The following is a 23,501-nucleotide window of genomic DNA, read 5'->3' as shown; positions in this document are numbered from 1 at the left end:
TTTCAATAACCTCATATGCATGCGAAAGTTGGACAGTGATTAAGGAAGATTGTAGGAGAATTGATGCATTTCAGTTATGGTGTTGGAGGAGAATATTGAAAATACTGTGGGCTGCCAAAAGAACAAATAGATCTGTGTTGGAAGAAGTACAGCCAGAGTGCTCATTGCAGGCCAAGATGGTCAAACTTTATCTCTCATACTTTGGACATATTGTCACAAGGGACCAGTCACTGGAGAGGGATATCATGCTTGGTAAGGTGGAGGGTCAGAGAAAAAGAGGAAGACCCCCAGTGAGATGGATTGGCAAAGTGACAGTGTCAATGGGCTCAAGCATGGCAACAATTGTGAGGTTAGCCTCTGACCGGGCAGTGTTTCGTTCTGTTGTGCATAGAGTTGTTATGAGTCGGTACCGACTTGATGGCACCTAACAATAGCAACAATAGTGTTAATGTCTTAAAAGAGAACATTTAGAACTAATAACTTTCCTCAAAAGCATATGTTTGGAAATTGGGTTACTTAGAACTTCAGACAAGCACAGGTTACTTTTTACAGGATTTATTTTGGTTTGAGGAGATTTAAAAGGCTAAGACACAAATAGATTTTTGTTTATTGAGTAATATAAAAGGGGCCCTGAGACATAGTGACATAGTGCATGGCTGCCAACTGAAAGTTTGCTGGTAGGTTTGAACCTATCAGCTCACCTCCAGGAGAAAAATGTGGCCATCTACTTCCATAAGGATTACAGCCTTGGAAGCCTTAGGAGGCAGTTAGTTCTACTGTGTCCTATAGCACTACTATGAGATGGAATTGACTGCATGGCAATAGGGGTTGGAAGATGTCATATAAAAGTTATAGTTCAATAAAATGTTTCCATTTTTCTGTTTGAAAAATTTCGGGAGCCTTGTAAATATGTATTCTTTTATGCAATTATCACACAAGAGACACCTGCGCTTCAGAGGAGACGCTGGTGTTGAGAGGAAAGAGATTCTCTCTGCTGAGAAATTTACTTCAGCAGTTCTATAGAATTCATTCTCCAGAATTAAATCTATGTTACAGCCATGATATGGGTAAACCTAGGCAAGTGAATGAATTTTAGACAGAGGAAAGAAATACTGAACTCAGAGTGGATTCTGAAGTTCATTTTTATAAAACTGATAACCCCATATGACTTTGAATCTAAGAAAACCAGGTATTAGATATACCGTCCTCATTCCATTGATGAGACAACTAAGGCCAAGGTGGCACAGTAATTAATAGAAGAGCTAACTTATTCATCATTGGTTTTTCTACTTCACCAGTGTCTCTTCATATGTCAATTCAACTATCTGTGTATGGCTAGAAAAATTATAAAATTTTATTTTAACATATTTTCTTTGTCACACACTTTATACTGTTATATATATAAAATACTCACACATTCACATTGTTGTATAGGATTATATGCACAAGCTATGTCTGTTGTACTTTAAGAATAACTTAGGAAGTTTTCCAGGGGTAATTTTAGCTCTAAAGATTTACATCCCATGTAGAAATTTAGAACTTCATCTTTTCTTAGGAAAACACGACTATTCTTGCTCTGTGTTTCTTCTTTCATTAAAATAAAGGTCAAATTATGCCCCCAAAACATTGATTCATGGTGTAAGAGTCAGATATGACTCAGTTTAAAGTACAAATATTATTTTTATCATATACACACGCAAAAAAAAAAAAAAATCCATTGTATTTATTTATAGGGTAGGGATATGCCAAGTTGGAATTTAATAGAGAGAAAGGAGAACTGTGGCCTGAATCTTGTTTCAGTGATTTTAATTCTCATTTCAACCAATCACCAAAATATCTGTGTCTCAGTATGTGCCTAGTATAAGGTTTATCTAGTTCTGACCAGAAGCATATCAATCTAAAGTACTTCTCCTACCATTCCTGTACTTATCTCTACTTCATTGTCTTTGTCCTTACTTATTTCTAGCTCTCCTTCAATACCAAACATATGAATCAATTTACAGTCACATTTAGTGGAGCAACCACTCTTGGTCCTCTTCTTAAGACCTGATTTTGACCCACTAGAATACTCACACAACTTATAATTCATGCTTCTTCATGCCCTCAAAAGAAACATGTGGAAAATATAGACTCTTAGAATCACAGTCTGTTAGAATTTTAAGATACCTTACAGGTCATCTGGCATTTAAAAAATTTAGAAACAAGACCCAAAGGTTTCTCTCAAAGATGCACAGCTTTAGTGATAAAGCTTAATATGCTGCAGGAGAAGTTTAAACAAAGAAGCATTCATATAGATCAGAGTCTCAAAGACGGGGCCTGTGATTTTCTATGAAAAATATTCTTAGAATCTTGGGTCTTCAATCCTGGACATTGTGTAGCCTACATTTGCCTCTTCCTATCCTAAAAGGAAATGCCATACTAATAAAATATTTGTAGAAATCAATCAGTAGCTAAAGGTGATAGAATCTATTGCTGAAACTGAAAATGTACTTATCAAGAGGGCATAAAGTGAAATAGATGCTTTAGGAGGTTGTCTTAGGCCGGGGTTTCTAGAGAAGTGAAACCAGTGAAATATGTATGTATAGAAAGAGAAGTTTTTTTATCAAGGAAATGGCTTAAAATTACAGAGTCCCCGCTCCCCATTGGAAGAGAGAGAGCCTTTCCTGCATGTCCATTATGTTGGGATCAGGCTACACCCCCAAAGAAGTATCCTTTCAACTCATTGGCTGCTCATACTCACTCACCATAGAGTGAACTATGCCTGTATTAGGTTTCATCACCATGGGAATAAGCATATCTCAACTGCTTATTCTGGAAATTCTGGTCAAGTTGACAAAGAACCCTAACCATTATAGAGGTATTCTTGGATCACCAGTTGTATATCTATATTTGTGATGGGAAAAATCAGGTGCTTCCTTAGACTGTGTGCTTAATTGGACAAAACCCTGGGCCAAAGCCACAGCTGGAAGACCAACCTTATCTCTTTGAAAATATTAAGAACACTGTATTCGTTTCCTAGGGCTTTTGTAATAAAAAGAAGTCCTGGTAGCATAGTGGGTTAGACGTTGGCCTGCTAACCACAAGGTCAGTAGTTTGAGCCCACTTATTATACGGGGAAAAAAAGATGACATGAATAATATTTGAATCATGCTTGATGGTATGTGAAATTTGGGACCATTAATTCTGTAGTGGTGTCCTGGTATGGCACTGTGGGTTAATGTGCTAGACTGCAAAGTCAGCAAGGTAGGTGGTTCAAGCTCACCAGCTGCTCCTCGGATAACCCTATACAGGGTCGCTATGGGTCAGAACCAACTTGACAGCACTTAACAACAACAACAACAATAATAACTGTAATAAAAAGAAGCCCTGGTAGTGTAGTGGGTTACACTTTGAGCTGCTAACCACAAGATCAATAGTTTGATCCCACCAGCGGCTCCAATGAAAATTTATAGCTCCTATAAAGAGTTACAGCCTTGGAAACCCTACACAGGGTTTATGAGTAAGAACTGACTTGAAGGCACGCCACCACCACTACCACCATTGTAATAAACTACCATAAATTGAGTATCTTATAAGAACATGAATTTATTGCTTCACAATTCTTGAGGCAAGGAATCCAAAATCAGGGTGTCAGGGATGTTGGTTCCTTCTGAGGCTCAAAAGAGAAACTGTTCCATGGGTGACAGCCTGTGATCCTTATCATTCATTGTCATGCAACTCAAATCTGTGCCTCCATCACCACATGGCTGTCTTCCCCTCTGTCTGTCTCTCTAGTACTCTCTTCTCTTTTATAAGGATACCACTCATATTGAATTAGGACCCACCCAATTCCAGTGTGACCTAGTGTTAACTGGTAACATATTTAAAGACCCTATTTCCAAACAATGCCATGTTCACAGTTATAGGGATTAGGAATTCATCAGATCTTTTGGGGAACAAAATTCAGTCTATAACGAACATCTAATGTATATCCATTGTGGGGAACTGATTTCTCCTCTGAACATAGCAATGAAGGCCTGTTAGAGAAAAGACCTTTATAGATTTAACAAATGTAAGAATTTTTTTTAAACAACAAAAAAATGCAATGGCTGATTCTTCATGATTACTAAGTATTGCTACGTTGGTTATTGTTGTTGCTAAATTGGCTATTGGGGGTTAGTGGAAAGGGATTGGAGTAGCTATGGACATGAAATTATTCTGGAAAGGATTCATAGAGAAAGTGGGTATGAAACAATTTTGAAAGAGGAATGAGAAATTATTTGTCTTTGGTATTAACGTGTGTTAGTATCTCTGCCATATAAGTTGGACCCTAGAAAGATAGATTCTCACTTGTATGTAGCAGCCTAATCTGGTTTGTTGTTCAAAGGTTATTGATATTCTATGGAGTGACCCCAGAAGCAAAAGAGGCTGTTACCCAAACAAAAGTCGAGGAGGAGGTTGCTATTTTGGACCCGATGTTACCGCCAAGATTCTTAGTAAATATCAAATGAAGTTCCTTATTCGGTCTCATGAATGTAAGCCCGATGGTTATGAAATCTGCCATGATGGGAAGGTAAGTTAGCCCTGTTTTGGGGGATGTTCTCATAGGCATCCTTCTCACAAGCACAGTCTTCTCTTAATAGAGCACATCTGACCTAGAAACCTATGGGAAGACAGACGTCTTTTCTAGTGCCAAAACAGAAAGCCATGCTTTGATTAACAGAAACAGGAGACTGCAGGGTTCATATAGGTTATTTGAAGATGCCTCACTATCTCTCTCCCTAATACATACTTGGCTTATTTCCCTGATCTTCCCTAATCCTAGAGATAGAAATTCTGACACTAAGTATATACACAGAATAACTTCACTCTTTATAAAGCAGACACTTATTCTCACAGAGACTGTAAAAGGCAGCAATTAAGCTGGCTTGCTGTTTTCCACCTTTCACACTTTCCCTGTGCAGGACAGAATCACAAAGCACACTTCCCTTCAACTTGTTGAGTAGGTAAGCTCCAGCAATTGCTCACTGTGGTCATTTTCATCACAGCCAATAAAATGGAGTGTGTTGTGCTCCCTCAGTAGTGTCTGCTAAGGCTAGAAGAGGTAGGATTGAAGAACTGTTTTGTTGCCCCAAGTTGTCCTGGGATGCTCCATTTTCTAAAAGCAAGCAGTAAAAAAAAATCGTAAGTATTTTCTTCTATCTTAGCATGATCACTTTTCTTAATTCTGTTCATTCATTTTAGGCTCACTAATGTTATGAGGTGGGTAAGCCAAGTAGCATTTAGGGTTTCTTTATAATAAGAAAGCAATTTTGATCTAAAAAAATCCTGTAGAAAATTTCTGATCAAAATGGGGAAAATGCAGACGAGTTTCACATTTTCATAGACTTCAGACTTTCTGGAGTTGTTGAAACTTGATGAACCCCTGAAACTATTGATCTGAGATAATCTTTAAATCTTAAACAAAAAATATCACCTGAAGTTTTCTTTAAATCAAACACTAGTTAAATGACTAAAGAATATCTGCCTTGAGCATAGTGTTCTTTAGAACTATCTAAATGGGATCAACAGGGACTTGAAAGATTAGATAGAACATTTAGGGGGCAGTGAGTTTACGTTAATGGGGGAGGAACAATTAGGAAAAGGAGAGTGTCACAACTTGAAAAATGGAATCAATGTCACTGAATTGTACATGAAGAAATTGTTGAATTGGTGTATTTTCTTCAGTGTATATTCTTATAACAAAAACAAATAAAATATATGTATATATATTTTAGAACAGAGAAAACAATAGTGTCTTATAGCATGACTAGACCTAAGCTAGGTTTTCCATCACTGACAAGTGATGTCCTACTCCACTCCACCAAAGTCCTAAGGTTGGTTCCTTTCTAAGATGGGGGTCAGGACCCTTTACACTAGCCACTATTTGGCTGCTCTTAAAACACTTGTTTTGAGGGACTTTTAGCTCTCAAAATCACTCAACTCCAAGCAAAAAGAAAAGACCATGATAGTGGATACGTTTTGTTTTGGCTGCTCAAATATTATCAGTTATTCCATTGAAAAGTTAGAATTTTCAAAACTGAACATTAAGATGGATTTTAAGGCATGGAACTAAAATTATACAAAGGGCCTTCAAAAAGTTCATGGGAAATTCTGTATATATATATATTTTGTGTGTGTATGTTTATTATCTTTATTTATATAAAGATTTCTTCATTCACATCACCTAGAGATCATTTCACCCACTGCACTGCTTGACAGCCAGTTTCTTGTCTCTCTCTTCAGCAATGGTAAGGCAGATATCTTTTCCTCAAGGTAGAGAAATCCACGGTTTGTTGTCTTTGCCAATAACAAAAATGTTGGAAAGTTGGGTCACAAAGCTATTGCCATTGGCATCTTTCACATGAACCACATCAAAAGACAGGATGTTTCTCTCTGTTAGTGATCATACCAGTTCTTCCTAGGTTGTCCACCTACAGGTTACCAGTGTCAAATTTAATGAAATCAGTAATCTTTCCAGTCTCCAATCTGAATGGTATCATTCACCTTGATGAGGGTATCAGGATAGCATATGGTGTGAGCATCATTGGTCACCAGATTGGGGGGCGGGGGGCGGTTCCTTTTGTGTCCACAAAGAGCTTTCTTACTTTGCACAACTTGTACGTCTCCTCCTCAGCTGTAATACAATGAACAGAAAACCAAATGGAAATTCTGTCTGGTTTTGTCAATGCTGATTACATCCATAAAGCCAGCAGGATTAGTTATATCAGTTTAGCTCTTGCCATCAATCTTAATGAACTGCTTCATACAGGTCTTTTTAACTTCATCTGTCCAAGCATACTTAAGTCTGTTCCTTAAGAAAATGATCAGTGGGAGGCATTCACCTTAGCTTGTGGGGGCTGGTGGATGGATGTGGAGCAAACACACCAGTCAGTTTGTCCAGCATCCAATGCTTTGAGGTAGCCACATGCTTAAGATGCTTCTTGGGACCATGAGCCATGGCTGCACTGAGCAGGAAAGAGGACCAAAAATTCCATTTTTCTACAGTTTTGCAAAGCTATGCATCAGGACCATGAGCTGAGTGGAGACAGCAATTTTTAAAAGTCTTGTTTTCCTCCAATGGAATCAATCATAAGAAATCACATCTACTTGGATAATTTTCAATGGTTATGAAGTTTATTTTATTTTTGCTTTTTTAATAATTAAATGTCCTTTTGAGAATCTGATCCTCTTTTTCTTTAAACAGGTTATTACTGTGTTTTCTGCATCTAATTACTATGAAGAAGGCAGCAATCGAGGAGCTTACGTCAAACTGGGTCGTTATTCAGCCCCTAGATTTTTCCAGTATCAAGTAACTAATTCAACATGTCCAAGGCCTCTTCATCAAAGGTGTGTGATGAAGGAACTCTAAGGAACATACTTATCACTGGCATTGGTGACTGAGTAAAGCCAGTCCAGGGTGATAAAGAGCAGCCACAGGAATGGTGGTAACTACTTACTGGTGACCCACTGATAGAAACAAAATGGAATAGTTCCACACTCCAAGTGGTGAATATGCCCATATTTGGGAAAAAAAGGGAGTGATTTTCAATTCATACAGCTCTTTAGATGGATAAAGAATTTAACAACCAGAGACAGTCCAAAATTAAAAGGAAAGAAATGAGGGTCCCCTAGCTACAACCTTTTCTGCTCAACAAACTGTCTAATCTGGTCTTGCCTCTTTTCTTCTCTACCTAGAGGTGTATATACCAAAAATTTCACCCTTCATGTGATGGCATTAATAGCATATCTTCCTTCTTATCTCTCTTAAATATTATCTTAAGATCATCTTAAAATTATAAAACAAATATATTAAGTATCTACAAGATGTATATATATATGTATATGTATAAAAAATTTATGATACGCTCTCCCCCTACTTCTCAATAATCCTTGTCTCTAGAGATAACTAAAACAAACAGCCTAAGGTAGACCTTTCTACCTTCTCCCCTTGCTCTTACAAAAATAAATTGTTGTTGTTTTGAAGTGCCATCTGAGGTGGATTTGAACTGCCAACTTTGTGGTTAATGTTTATCCTATAGCCCCACACCAGAACTCTATATACAGACTTGCTCTTGTTTTTGTTAAGTGCTGTTGAGTCGATTCCAACTCATAGTGACCCTATGTAGGGTTTCCAAGGAGCATCTGGTGGGTTTGAACCACCAACCTTGTCATTAGCAGTCCAAATCTTATCCTCTAGCACCACTTATTAATCTTTTTAGTAAGAATATTTTTTGAGCACCTACTATATGTGAGGCACTGTTCTAGGAACAGGTGATACAGCAGTCAGCTCAACAATCTCTTCAAAACAATCTAGGCTTGACTTGTGTGCACATCAAACTCTTCTAGCTTCTCCCTGCTACCCAATTTCAAAGCCACTTCTATAGTTTTTTAGGTGTTTGTTACAGTAGCACCTCACTTCCCAGTACCAAACTCTGTCTTAGTTTTCTAGAGTGGCTGTAACAAAAAATCACAAACTTATAAGAACACAGATTTATCGTCTTGGTTCTGGAGGCTTAGAGTCTGAAATCAGTGCTGGCCATGCTGATTTCTCCTGAGACTTTGAGGAAGAATCTCTTCCTTGACACTCATGTAGCTTCTGATAGTTCCAGGGATTCCTTGACTTGAATCTGCAGTTTCCCATGCTGTTCTTCTGTCTCTAGGTATCTTCTCTTTTATAAGGATACCAGTTGTATAGGATTGTTGTTGTTATTGGTATGTGCTGTGGAGTTGGTTCCAACTCATAGCAACCGTGTACAGGGTTTCCGAGGCTGTAAATCTTTATGGGAGCAGAAAGCCTCATCTTTCTTCCACGGAACAGCTGGTAGTTTCAAACTGCTGACATTGCAGCTTGCAGCCCGATTCGTAACCACTACGCCACCAGATCCTTATTAGAACCCACCTTAGTTCACTGTGACCTTATACTATCCTAACTAATAACCTTTTCGAAGACCTTATTTCAAAACAGGGTCACATTCACAGGTTGAAAATGTTCCCTTCAATTCCTAGCTTGTTGGATGTTTTTAACATGAAAGAGGGTTGTATTTTGTCAAGTCCTTTTTTCATTTTTATAATTGAGATTGTCATATGGTTTTTGTGTCTTTTCTATTAATACGATATATTAAATCCTATTTCATCATGTGCATAATCCTTTTTATATGTTGCTGGATGCAGTTTTCTAGTATTTTGAGAACTCTTACATCTATATTCATAAGAGATATCAGCTGTAATTTTCTTGCAGTGCCTTTGTCTAGTTTGAGTATCACAGTAATACTGGCTTCATAGAATCAGGTGGGCAGTACTTCTACCTCTTATTTTTTTTTGGAAGAGTTTGTGAAACCATTTGGGCTTTGATGTTTCTTTGTGGAAAGGTTTTTTAAATTATATAAAGATTTATAGCCTCGGAAACCCTGTATGGGTCGCTATGGGTAGGAACCGACTCCACGGCACTTAACAACAATATGTTGTTGTTGTTGTTGTTAAGTGCCGTGGAATTGGTTCCAACTCATAGTGGTGTCCGTGTATAGGGTTTTCAGGGAGTGGCTGTGAACATGAACCACTGACCTTTTGGTTCAACCCGACCTTGCAGTCCAGCACATTAGAACCATTTGTCTTTCTTACACACACACACACACACACACACACACACACAGGTGTGAACTTCAAACTTTCAAAAAGTTTATGGAAAAATCCCATTATATTTTAATTCTAGTGTCCACAACTTCTTGATGTTCCCTCATATACTTATTTGTATACTTTTCCATTTTATTTGTTTTATTGATGTTGAAAATGTACACAGTAAAACATACATTACTTCAACAGTTTCTACATGTACCATTAAGTAACATTAATTATATTCTGCAAGTTATGAAGCTATTCTCATTCTCCTTTTCTGAGTTGTTCTTCTCCCATTAGCATGAAGTCACTGCTTCCTAAGGTTCCTATCTAATCTTTCCAGTTGCTGCTTTCAGTTTGATCCCATGTTAATAATTATTACAAGAGTAAAATGCTCAAGGAAGACAGTTTTTATTAGTTAAGCTAAACTATTTTTTGATTTTAAGGAGATTTCAGGAGGTATTTTTGCTTTATGGTTTGAAGATTATCTCAGGGCAATAGTTTCAGGGGTTCAACCAACTTTCATAGTTCCAGGAAGTCTGGAGTCCATGAAAATTTGAAAATTTGTTCTGTCTTTTTCCTCTTTATGACAAATCTTCTACAGAATCTTTGATCAAATGTTCAGTAATGCTAGCCAGGTACCATCCAGTTCTTCTGGCCTCATGGCAAAGCAAGCAGTTGTTTATGGAGGCAATGAGCCACACATTCCTTTTCCTCTTTTTATTTATTCAATCTTTTAACTTGTTATAGGTTGATTTAGATTTTCTGTTTATTCTTGAATCAGTTTTAGTTGTTTGCATCTTTCTAGAAAATCATCTATTTTATCTTGAGTATCTGTGCTATCAGTTTTAGCTTTATGTGTTTTTGGCTGACCCAGAAAAGAAGGAAAAAGATTGAAATTACTAAAACCAAAAATGAAAGAGGTGATATCACTACAAACATTACAGAAATAAAAAGTTATAAGAGAATTCTATCAATAATTGTATGCTTGAGAAGATAGAGTGTTGTTGCTACTGAATTATAATGTTTTGTCATATCATTCATGTATATATTCATCAATATTTTATATTGTGTCCTATTTATGTATTTGTCTTCTCTTATGTCAGTGCCTGCTGTTTTTTTTAAAAGCAAATTTATAGTAAATATGAACATTTGGCAGAGCAAACTCTTTATTTTCCTTCCAAATTTTCAGATTTATCTTGGATATTGTAAAAAATTAATTGTCCATCTTTTAAATACAAAAGAAAATCCCACTGATAATCTTCTTTAAATTTCACAAAATACGCATTCACACATACACATATATATGCATTCACCATTCAGTACATGATGCGTAATGAATTTAAGCAATTCATTTTAAGTGGAAACTGGTAAGTAGTAATGTAGCACATTAAAATGAAGCTGAACAGGGTGGTTTATGTAACTTTCACCTAATAATTGTTTTCTTAACATAGGGTGAGTACTATTGAAGGTAGTGCCATCAGGATATTAAAAGAGAGAATGGTATCACGAAAAACTGACCTCGTTCGTACATTTGAACTTCATGACTGCTCTAAATCAGGTAATAAAATCATGTATTGCTTATCATATATTAGCATATTAGGTAACATAGTCATCAGTTTTCATTCTTTTTGCTTCCTTTAGATTTCAGTTCTCTGCTTTTACTAAAAAGGAATGATAGAGATTTAAAAAATTATCATCTATTATACACTGGGAAAAAGTCACATTCCTCCTTTTCTATAAGTTTCTTTCAAGAAAAAAAAAAATCTCTGAATTAGATTCTATTCTTAAAAAATAACCAGATTTCAGAAGCAGTAGAATGTTAAAGCATTTGTAAACCTCACAGTGAGGTAAATCTGCAGGCTGCATCTCCTCTCCCTATAAAGGTTTATTTGAAAATCCATCTGGAAGCATGGAGCAGAAGCAAGAACAAAAGGCTGTACTGCCATGGGGTGAAATGCTAGCACCAGTGTGGCAATAAATCCTGAGACTAAACGTGGGATGGTAGAAAGATGGAGAAGCTGAATTTGAGACTTCCACATTAATCATGGGCCCTCAAAGTGCCTATGGCATACCTGAGTTTGTAGTGCACCATGGCTCCTGGCAGAATCAAATGTAAATCCATTTTCAAGAAAAACATCCCTATTTTTGGCTATTAGTATAGTCAGAGATTAAGATCAACAAATATGAGCTTATAACTAAAGATTACCAAACAGATGAAAAAAACAGGCTATCATAAATGAGAGTCAACAGAAAAAACAAACAACAGATTTAGTTTCCCAAGGAATCGGATATTGGAGTTGTCAAATACAAAATTACTAAGAAGAAAACAAAAAGTTTAAAGAAATAAAAGATGGAATCACACACACACAAAGTATTTTAAAATTATTTGAAAACGAACCACATAGATATAGAAATTGTTGTTGGTAAGTGGTGTTGAGTCATTTCTGACTCATAGCAATCCTATATAGGGTTTCCTTGAGCAGCTGGTGGGTTTGAACTGCTGACCTTGTGGTTCACAGTCCAGTGCTGATCCTATAGCGCCACACCAGAAATCCAAATATAGAAATCTACGTGAAATAAAGGGAAAACATAATAGATGGGTTAACAGAATATTTAATATTTATTAAGAAACAGAAAGTTTAAGAGTTATGAACAGTAGAATGAGAATGTTTGAATACATAATCAGTCTCAGAATGAGAGAATAGAGAGGATGTAAGAAAGGGAATATTTTGACATGATGACTGAGACTTTTCCAAAACTGATGAAAAATTTTTAAAAAAAGGTTCTTAAAGGTAATTAACATTAAATCTATACCTACAAACGCTTGTGTTGAATATTAAAAACAAGAAGAGAGAAAACACAGATTACTAAAACTAGACTGATACTAGACTTCTCAACAGAAGCAATGGAAGTAAGTAGCTACTGGAACCATATATACAGTATGTTGAAAGTAAAATTTAGGATCTACCATACAAGCACTAACAAAAAGGAAGCTGAAATCACTATATTTATATAAGACAAAGTAGACTTTAATAAAATATAAATTACTAGAAATAAAAAGAGATACCACATAATGATAAAGTATTCACTTTACCAACTGAATCCATTTTATTTATTTATTTATTTTTGTTGTTGTTTTTTTAATCCATTTTAATAATAGTCTTTAAAAATACATAAAACAAGAATTGACAGAACAAGTAGTAGAATAACCCACCATTATAGTGGAAGATTATAATATTCCTTTCTTAGGAACTGAAAGAAAAAACAGATGAAAAAAATTCTATAAAGATATAAAAGATTTTAACCACAAACTTGACATAAAAGACATACAGTTGCAGTAGTTATGTGCTTTTTTTTTTAATGTTTTATTGTGAATTATATGATAGTTTACATGAGAGAACTTTAGTTTTACATTCATTCTATCGTATATCGTTTCATTGCCATGATTCCAATCCCCTCCATGCATCATCAACCGACCAAAGGGTATATACCCTACAAACCCGCCCCCTACACTGTTATGTTCTTTTTTAAAAAACAAAACAAAACACGTTGTTGTGGATTGGGTGAAGGTTTACAGAACAGTTTTACACTCAATATTCATATATATTTGTTTCATGTTATTGATTGCAATCCTCACATTGTAATGTCACTTATCCCACTTCGTCCCTGTGTTTCCCATATCATTCCTCCCTCTTTCCTGCCCCTTGCTACCTTCTGAACTTTGTCCATGGACAAATTTTGTCCTTTTGATGTCAAATGGTTGTTTAGGAGCCCTGGTGGTATTGTGGATGACACACATTGGGCTATTAACATCAGGCTCAGCTGTTTGAATCCACCCATCACTCCAATGGAGAAAAATGAGGCTTTTTGCTCCCATAAAGATTTATAGCCTCAGAAATCCTATACAAGGTCTCTATGAGTTGGAACCAACTCAACAGCACACAACTACCATTATCTAGCTAGTGATTTACCCTCCCCTCCCCTCCCTGGTAACCATCAAAGAAAAAAAAAATTTTTTTTTCTATGTGTAACCTTTTCCTTGACCTTTTATGGCAGTGGACTCCCGCAATATTGTTCTTTTGTGATTGACTTGTTTCACTCAGCATAATGTCCTCTAGGTTAATTCATGTTATGAAGTATTTTTTGGATTCTTTGTTATCCTTTAACATCATGAAGACAAGATGATAGCTATTCAAGAAGTTGAATAAACTCCAAACAGGATAGACCCCAAAGAAAAACACCAAGACATAATCAAACCTTTCAAAATAAAGCCAAGGAAAGAATCCTTAGAGCAGCTTGTGAAAAACAAAAAGTTATCCACATAGGAGAACTTATAAGACTAAGCTCTGATTTCTCAGCAGAAACCGTGCAGACAAGGAGACAATGGACTGACATATATAAAACTCTGAAAGATAAAAATTGTCAACCAAGAAGCATATACCCAGCAAAGTTGTCCATCAAATATGATGGCAAAATTAGGCCATTTTCAGATAAACAGAAATGAAAAAAATTTGCAAAAAACCAGACCAACTTTACAAAAAGTACTAATGGGAGTTCTTTGGATATAGAACCAACAACAGCAGACAACAATCAGAAACTAGCATACATGACAGTATCACCTAAAACTGAACTCAGATATAGAAGTATTCATAATAGAACAGACCTGCAAGACTGAAAATAGAGAATGAGAGATACAGTTGCAACTGCAACAACAAAAAAAAAAAAACCATTAAGTGAAATAAGGTGTTTATCGAACTTCCAAATGAATAGAAAATCAAGTAGATTTAAAAAAAATAAAAACAAACTTAACTGGTAGCATAGTGGTTACGAATCGGGCTGTGAACCTTAAGGCCAGCAGTTCGAAACTACTAGCTGCTCCGTGGGAGAAAGATGAGGCGTTCTGCTCCTATAAAGATTTACAGCCTTGGAAACCCTGTACAGGGTCGCTATGGGTCGGAACCGACTCCACGGCACTTAACAACAACAACAATCCTAAAAACTAGACCAAGGTTTATTCCTAACACTAACCTTAGTCCTAACCATAATACAAACAGTAAATCCTAGGCTTGATCTAGACCTAGTCATAGTCCTAACTCTAATCCTCACTCCTGATTCTTACCCTTCCTTGAGCATTATGCCTTTTTAAGAACTATCTACATGGGATCAAATCAATAAGAGACATTGGAAAGACCAGATAGAAACCTTAGGTAGCAATAAGTTTTTTTATTAGTGAGGAAGGCACAACTCAGAAAAGGGGAGGAAGAATGATTGTGCAACTCAAAGAATATAATCAGTGTCACTAAATTTGTTGTTGTTGTGAAGTGCTATTGAGTCAGTTGCGACCCTGTATAGGGTTTCCGAGGAACAGCTGGTGAGCTTGAACTGCTGACCTTGCAGTTCAAATGGCTTTGCAGTCTGGCACATTAACCCACAACACCACACCAGGACTCTATGTAAAAACTGTAAAATTCATATATGTTTTGCTGTGTATTCTAAACAACAATAACAAAATAATAAACAGGAAGAAATTGAATCTGAAATGGTTAAACTTTCAAACAAGAAACATCTGGGTTTGAGCAACCCCCAATTGCATATGCATCTGTGGTTTCATAAGGTTTTAATAGAGTTAAGAAATCCTGATTCGAAAGTAGAACATAGTAGACGTAGGAAACACAACAATGTCCCATATGCAATACATGTATCATGTCTCTTGTATATAAAATGGTTGCTCTGCCAGACATGTAATGGTATATATAACCTATAACACCTATGTCTTGATAGTCATAATAAACACCTATGATACTGGTTTATGCATGTACTGTATTATACTTTCTATTGTTATTGTAATGTGAACTTTGCCTATTATTGTTGGTAGTGGTTGTTATTGAGTCAGTTCTAATTCCTAGTGATCCTATGTACAACAAAACAAAATACTGTCTGCGCCATCCTCCCTTTTGTAGCCACTGTGTCAATCCATCTTGTTGAGGGTCTTCCACTTTTTTGCTGATCCTCTATTTTACCAAGCATGATATCCTTCTCCAGGCACTGGTCCCTCCTGATAACATATCCAAAGGATGTGAAACAAAGGAATACTAAGGAACATTCTAGCTGTACTTCTTCCGAGACAGATTTGTTCGTTCTTCTGACAGACCATGATATATTCAATATTCTTTGTCAACACTATAAGTCAAATGTATCAGTTCCTTTTTAGTCTTTCTTATGTATTGGCCATGTATGCTTTCACATGCATAGGAGGAGATTGAAAATACCATGACTTGCATCAGTCACACCATAGTCTACAAGGTAACAGTTTTGCTTTTTAAAACTTTAAGGAAACTTCTTTGCAGGAGATTTGTCCAACGCAAGTACATTGCTTGGTTTCTTGACTGCTGCTTCCATGAGTATTTATTGTAGATCCAAGTAAAATGAAATAATTGACAACTTAAGCATACCCTTTGTGTATTATGATGTTGCTTATTTATCCAGTAGGGAGAATTTTTGTTTTCTTTATGGTGAAATGTAATCTATACTGAAGGCTGTAGTCTTTGAGCTTCATCTAAGTACTTCAAGGCCTCTTCACTTTCAGATAAACAAGGTTGTGTCATCTGCATATCACAGGTTGTTAATGATTCTTCCTCCAGTCCTGCTGCCATGTTTTTCTTCACATTGTCTAGTATCTTGGTCAAATACCTTTTCAGAGTCAATAAAGCACAGGTAAACATCTTTCTGGATTTGCTTTCAGCTAAGAGTGGTAGCGTAGTGGTTATGAATTGGGTTGCGAACTGCAAGGTCAGCAGTTTGAAACTACCATCTGTTCCATGGGAGAAAGATGAGGCTTTCTGCTCCTGTAAAGATTTATAGCCTCAGAAACCCTGTACAGGGTTGCTATGAGTTGGAACCGACTCCACGACATATAACCACCACCACCAAGATCCATCTGACATCAGCAATGATATCACTTGTTCCACGTTCTCTTCTGAATTTGGCTTGAATTTCTTGCAGTTTCCTGTTGATATACTGCTGCAACCATTTAACATTTTTCTTCAGTGAAATTTCACTTGCATGTGATGTTAATGATATTGCTTGATAATTCCCGTATTCCACTGGTTCACTTTTCTTTGGAATGAGTACAAATATGGATCTCTTCTAGTCTATTGGCAAGGTAGCTGTCTTCCAAATTTCTTAGCTTAGATGAGTGAATGCTTCCAGGGTTGAATCCATTTGTTGAAAAATCTTTGTTGGTATTCTGTCAATTCCTAGAGTCTTGTTTTTTGGCAATGCCTTCAGTGCAGCTTGGACTTTGTGATCTAGTTAAGATTTTGTGTCAACTTGGCTGGGCCTGAATTCTCAGTGGTTTGGCAGTTAAGATGTAGTAATCACCTCCCTGATAATATCCAATATGATGCTACCATCCTACTCCATGATGTAATCTGCTGGGATTGTAATGTAATTATCCTATGTATTGTAATTATCCTATGTATTGTAAACTTCTATGACGTTAATGAAGTCAGATGCTATCTACAAAATTAGGTTGTATCTTGAGTCAATCTCTTTTGAGATGTAAAAGAGATTAAACAGGCAAGCAGAGTAGAGGGACCTACTACCTCTAAGAAAGGAGAGCCCGGCTACAGTGTGTCCTGTGGACCTGTGGTCCCTGCACTGTGAAGCTCCTGGATCCAGGGAAAGATAGATGCCAAAACACATGCTGAATTCCAAATAGTGCTGGGTCTGCAGATGCTGAATGGAGACAAGGACCTTTCCCCAGAGACACTAAGAGAGCAAGATTTCCCATAGAAGCAATACTCTGAATTTCCATCTATAGCCTCCTAAACTGTAAGAATTCTGGTGTGTCAATGTAGGATAAGCACTGGACAACAATGTCGGTTTGAACCTCAAGATTGGCAGTTCGAACTCACCAACCACTCCTCAGAAACTCTATAAAGGGTTGCTATGAGTCAGGACCGACTCAACGGCACTTAACAACAACAAACTGAGAGAATAAATTTCTGGTTGTTAAAGCTATCTGCTTGTGATATTTCTGCTGTAGCAGCACTAGAAAACTAAGACAGACTTCTTCCTTCAGTACCATTGATTCTTTTTTATATGCTACCTCCTGAACAGCCGCTAATTATTTTTGTACCCTGTGTATTCCTTCCATCTTCTTTTGATGGACATAAATACTGTATTGTTCAGTATTTTGCCCATGGTGGTGGCTGTGTGCCGTGGAGTCAGTTCCGACTCATAGCGACCCTGTACAGGGTTTCTGAGGCTGTAAATCTTTAAGGGAGCAGAAAGCCTCATCTTTCTCCCATGGAACAGCTGGTAGTTTCGAACTGCTGACCTTGCAGTTCGCAGCCTGATTCGTAACTGCTGCACTACCGATAGAATCCTTTAATATTGCAACTTGAAGCTTGAATATTTTCTTGATTTCTTTCAGCATGTTATTCTCTTTTTATTTTCGAACTCTAGGTCTTTGCACATTTCATTATAATACTTTGTCTTCTGAAGCCACCTTTTGAAATCTTCTGTTTATTTCTTTTATCTTCTTTAACTGCTCTATGTTCAATAGCAAGTTTTAGTGTCTTTCCCTACTTACAAATAGAAAATTTACCATAAAACAGTGTATAGTTTGATGTGTAGACAGTAGTAGTCAATTTATATTGAATGTTGTTGTATTCTCTACTTAATTTTCCTTTGAAAATATTAACGTGAAGTTCATCATGGCTCCTGAATACAGCAAAACCAATGCTAGTAATATTAGCAGCAATAGGCAAAGGAGTTTAATTTGGAAGTGAAACCAAAGGTTGATATGAAGGTGGAAAATCAGTGAATGCTCGTGATTTAGGCATCTTCACACAACATCACATCTAAATCACAGTGTCCTGTTTCACAGGATGTATCATGGACATTAAGCAATGCATGATTGTATTCATTTAAGAAAAAACTAAAATCTGTTTTACTTATTGTATGTCTTGTGCGTATGGTTTGGATGAAAGTTTGCAGAGCAAATCAGTTTTCCATTCAACAATTTATACATTTTCTTTTGTACTATTAGTTGCAAATCCTTCAATGCAACAGCACTCTTCCTATTTCTTCCTTTGGGTTCCCCATTTCCATTTATCCTTCTTTCCTGCCCCTTCTTGCCTTTGGAACTTTGTTTTGGAGCAAATGCAGCCCTTTGGTCTCATGTGGTTGATTATTCTAAGAAGTATGTCCCTCACGAGTGTTGTTGTTCACTTTATAGCCTGTCCTGGTGTAGTGCTGTGGATTAATGTGCTGGACTGCAAAGTCAGTATGAACCACAAGGTTGGCAGTTCAAACTCACCAGTCACTTCTTGGAAACCCTGTGTGTGTGTGTATGTATGTATGTGTATATATATATATATATATTGTGTGTGTGTGTATATATATATATATATGTATATATATATATATAGTTGCTATGGGTCAGAATTGACTCGACAGCACTTAGCAACAACAACAATTGTTTGGCTGCAGGAATCTGGGTGGATTCAGCTCCAGGTAAAACTAGTTTAAAAAAAAAAACTCTCCCAGAAATAGAAATCAAGGGAACACTTCCCAGATTGTTTTAGAAGATCAGTATAACCTTGATACTAAAACCTAACCAAAGCATTATGGGAAAGGAAAATAAAAGACTAATCTCACTCACTCATAAATATAGATGAAAAAATCCTAAATGAAATATTAGAAAAAGTTAATATTGATCCTTTTGTTTAATAAGCCAAGTTTGCTTTACTCTAGGAATGCAAGGTTGTTCAAACATTAAAAAATAAATCAGTACAATTCCACTTTACCAAAATTAAAGAAATCATATAATTCTCTCAAACAAAAATTATTTGATGGTTTTATGCTTGTAGAAACATTTAGAAAACTAAGAATAGAAGTGAACTTTGTTCATCTCTTCAAGGATATATACAAAAGCAAACTGTATACTTAATGGAAAAATATTGAATGCTTTCCTCCTAAATTTGAGAGTGAGGCAAGGATACTGTGATAGGCTGAATTGTTATTGTACCAACCCATAGCGACCCTGTATAGGGTTTCCAAGGAGCAGCTGGTAGTTTTGAACTGCTGACCTTGCGGTTAGCCATCTAGTGCTTAATCTACAGTGCCACACCACGACTCCAATAGGCTGAAAAAATAGCCCCCAAATATGTTCACAACCTAATCCCTAGAATCTGCAAAAGGAACTTTGTAGATATAATTAAGTTAAGGATATTGATGTGGGGATAAAAACCTGGATTATTCTATGTAATTGCAATGTTTGTTTTTTTATAAAAGAGATTCAAGAGGAGTCGGAGTCAGAGGAGATGATGATGTGAGGATGGAAGTAACTAGAATGGTGCCCTTTGAAGATAGAGGGAAGGGGTCACAAGCCAAGTTATTTTATACAGGCAGCCACTGTTAATGTTGTTAAGTTTGTCGAGCTGGTTCTGACTCATTGCGACCCTGTATAGGGTTTTCAAGGAGCAGGTGGTGAGTTTAAACTGCCGAACTTTCGGTTCAAACCAACTTTGAGGTTCAGTGCTTATGGTACAGCACCACACCAGGATTCCAAAGTCTCATCTTTCTCCCAGCAGAGCAGCTGGTGGCTCAAACAGGCAGCCACTAGAAGCTGAAAAAGGCAAGGAAATGAATCCACTCCTTAGATCCTCCAAAAGGAACCAGTCCTGCCTGATACCCTGAGTTTAGCCTAGCAAAACTGATTTCAGATTTCTGACCTCCAGAGCTGTGAGAGAATAAGTTTGTATTGTTTTCAGCTAATAAGTCCTGGTGTGGCGCTGTGGGTTAATGCGCTGGACTGCAAAGTTGGTTTGAGCTGCAAGTTCGGCGGTTCAAACTCACCAGCCTCTCCTTGGAAACCCCACACAGGGTTGCTGTGGGTCAGAACCAACTCGATGACACTTAACAACAGCAATAAGTTTGTGGTAATTTGTTAAAGTAGCAATAAGACAATAATATAGATACTGCTATCAACACTTCTATTCAATATTGCACTAAGGATGCTAGCCAGAACAATAAAGATAAATACTATAATAAGCTTTGGAAAAGAATAAATAAAATTTCATTATATATAAACAACAATGTTGAGTATATAGAAAATCCAAATAAATCCACAGACTATTAGAATTAATAAGTGAATTTAGAAAGCTGCTGAATGCAATGCCAATATACAGAAATTGGTTGTGTTTCCATATACTAGTGTATTATGATCTAAGCAGGAGACGGAAACCACAACAGTAATTTGAATAGGGACATTCAATTTAAAGAATTATTAACTATTAAAAGATGGTTATGAAATGAAAGGAATGCATAAAAATGGATATTCTAGGTATTAGTGAACTGAAATGGGCTGGTATTGACCATTTTGAATCTGAAAATCGTGTGGTTTACTATGCTGGGAATGAGAAATTGAAGAGGAATGATGTCATATTAATCATCAGAAGGAACATTTCAAGATCTAGCTTGAAGTACAATGCTGTCTATAATAGGATAGTAGCCATACACCTAAAAGGAAGACCAGTTAATACCACTATAAGTCAAATTTATGTACCAACCACTAAAGCCAGTGATGATAAAATTGAAGAATTCTACCAAGATTTTAGTCTGAAATTGATTAAACAAAAACTCAAGAAGTATTGAAATTACTAGTGGATTGGAATGCAGAGGTTGGAAACAAAGAGGAAGAATCAGTAATTGGAAAATATGGCCTTGGTGATACAAATGATGCTGGAGATTCACATGATAGAATTTTGCAAGACCAATGACTTATTTATTGCAAATTTTTTCTTTTTCCAAAACCAAAAATACTTTATTGCTGAATCATCTTGGAGTTTGAATGAAAGCAGAGGGGAGTCTGGAGTCTTCCTGGGTCTCCACTCTGATTCTGTGAATTTTGTTAGTCTCTCCATGTCACTTCTACTTCATATGTCTGATACCTTTGTGTCATACCAGAATCACTAAGAGGGGTCCTGTGTCCAGCCTGGAACATCTCCCAGCCAGAGCTAGCATGGCTCCACTGTCAATACAGAATCTCTCATCCATGGTAAAAAGCTGGTCTCCACATTCCTGACACATTGTTTCCATCATCTCTTGTAGCCACATGTTACATCTTACACCTCCCACTATAAGGGCTTCCTGGGAACCACAATGTGATTTCTGCCAGCATTGCAAACACAGTTTTCTGCAAGGAAAAGCACAGATCCTCAGGAGTATACTCTCCTGTGGCCAGCATCCACTGAGCTGTGTCAGTATTTTATTTTGTTGTACATAGGATCACTAGGAGTTAGAACTAACTCAGTAACAACCACCACCACCACCAATAGGCGAAGTTCACATTACAAAATAACAATAGAAAGTATAATACAGTACATACATAAACCAGTAACATAGGTATTTATTATGACTGTCAAGACATTAACTTACAGTTAATGAGAATTTTAAAAGATACCATTCACAATAGATTAAATAACCAAGTACCTAGTAAGAAATCTAATGAATGATGCATAAGATTTCCTCATGACAACTATACAATATTATTAAGAGAAATTAAAGCTAAGTGAAATAAATGAGTGGATATCACTGTGTTCATGGGCTATAATGGACAACATTGTCAGAATATAAATTCTCCCCAAATTGAGCTATAGGTTCTAATGCAATCCCAGTCAGAATCTCAGCATAGGAATATTTTGGTAGATCTTGAGAAGTTGCACCTAAAGTTTATATGAAAAATGGAAAAGGCCAAAATAGCCAAGATATTCTTGAAGAAAACTAATAAAGTGGGAGGACTTGCTCTGAAGACATTATAGCAATGCAATACAGTAATTACAAGAGCGTGGAATTGACACAAGAATTCCGATATAGACAAATGGAACCAAACAGAAAATATTGACACATATTCATGCACATATGAGTACTTAAAAGTGCCACTGCTGTTGTTGTTGTGCCATCAAGTCAGTACTGACTCATAGCAACACTCTGCACAACAGAACAAACTACTGCCTGATCCTGGGCCAACCTCACAATTGTTGCCAAGCTTGAGCCCATTGATGCTGCCACTTTGCTAATCCATCTCGCTGAGGGTCTTCCTCTTTATCCCTAACCCTCCACTTTACCAAACATGATATCCTTCTCCAGCGACTGGTCCCTCCTGACAATATGTCTGAAGTATGAGAGACTAAGTTTGGCCATCCTGGTCTCCAAGGAGCACTCTGGCTACACTTCTTCCAAAATGGATCTATTGGTTCATTTGGCAGCCCACGGCACTTTCAATAGTCTCCTCCAACACCATAACTCAAAAGCATCAATTCTTCTACAGTCTTCCTTATTCACCGTCCAGCTTTTGCAAGCATATGAGGTTATTGAAAATACCATGGCTTGGGTCAGGTGCACCTTAGTCCTCATACTGACATCTTTGCTCTTCAGCACTTTAAAAAGTTCTTGTGCATGGATGCAGTAGCTCAAAAGAGGGAACAAATCCTTACAGCAAGGATCATTCCCACCCCCCTCCATACATAGAGTAGACAGGGATGGGCAACTTGGACATTGACAGCCAAAGTGGAGAGGGGGGCTACAAAGGCAAGAAGTGACTGGCTTACAGGCTTTCAAGAGGGAACTTAGATTCAGAGGGCGTGAAGGAAGGTAAAATCTCCACTGAGTAGTATCCAATCTGTCTAGGCGAGGCTGATGAAATGAAATGCGGATGGTTCTCTTCTGATGCAATAGTGAATGATTGTTATCAGGACTGCTTGTAAGGGTTTGAAATGTAAAGGTAGATGTTTTGTAGCAAGGAGGGGAGTGATTAACTTTTCAGTCTAGGAGCAGAGGTCCCTGGGACCATCAAG

At 37.0% G+C, this 23,501-nt stretch overlaps 1 protein-coding gene across 1 annotated transcript in view; it reads left to right on the top strand.

Annotated features, from left to right (window-relative positions):
• Positions 1-23,501, top strand: part of PPEF1 (protein phosphatase, EF-hand calcium binding domain 1) — a 150,309-nt gene that overhangs the window by 113,531 nt on the left and 13,277 nt on the right. Inside the window, exons 11-13 of the mRNA XM_006835681.1 lie at positions 4,367-4,552; positions 7,226-7,368; positions 11,088-11,194. Of these exons, the coding sequence (XP_006835744.1) occupies positions 4,367-4,552; positions 7,226-7,368; positions 11,088-11,194 (436 nt within the window). The remainder of the gene's footprint in view (positions 1-4,366; positions 4,553-7,225; positions 7,369-11,087; positions 11,195-23,501) is intronic.

This window comes from Chrysochloris asiatica, unplaced genomic scaffold (assembly GCF_000296735.1).
Source record: "Chrysochloris asiatica unplaced genomic scaffold, ChrAsi1.0 scaffold00018, whole genome shotgun sequence".
Taxonomy (NCBI): Eukaryota; Metazoa; Chordata; class Mammalia; order Afrosoricida; family Chrysochloridae; genus Chrysochloris; species Chrysochloris asiatica.
Note: the sequence above shows the minus strand (reverse complement) of the source record. Positions and strands in the feature narration are given on the sequence as shown.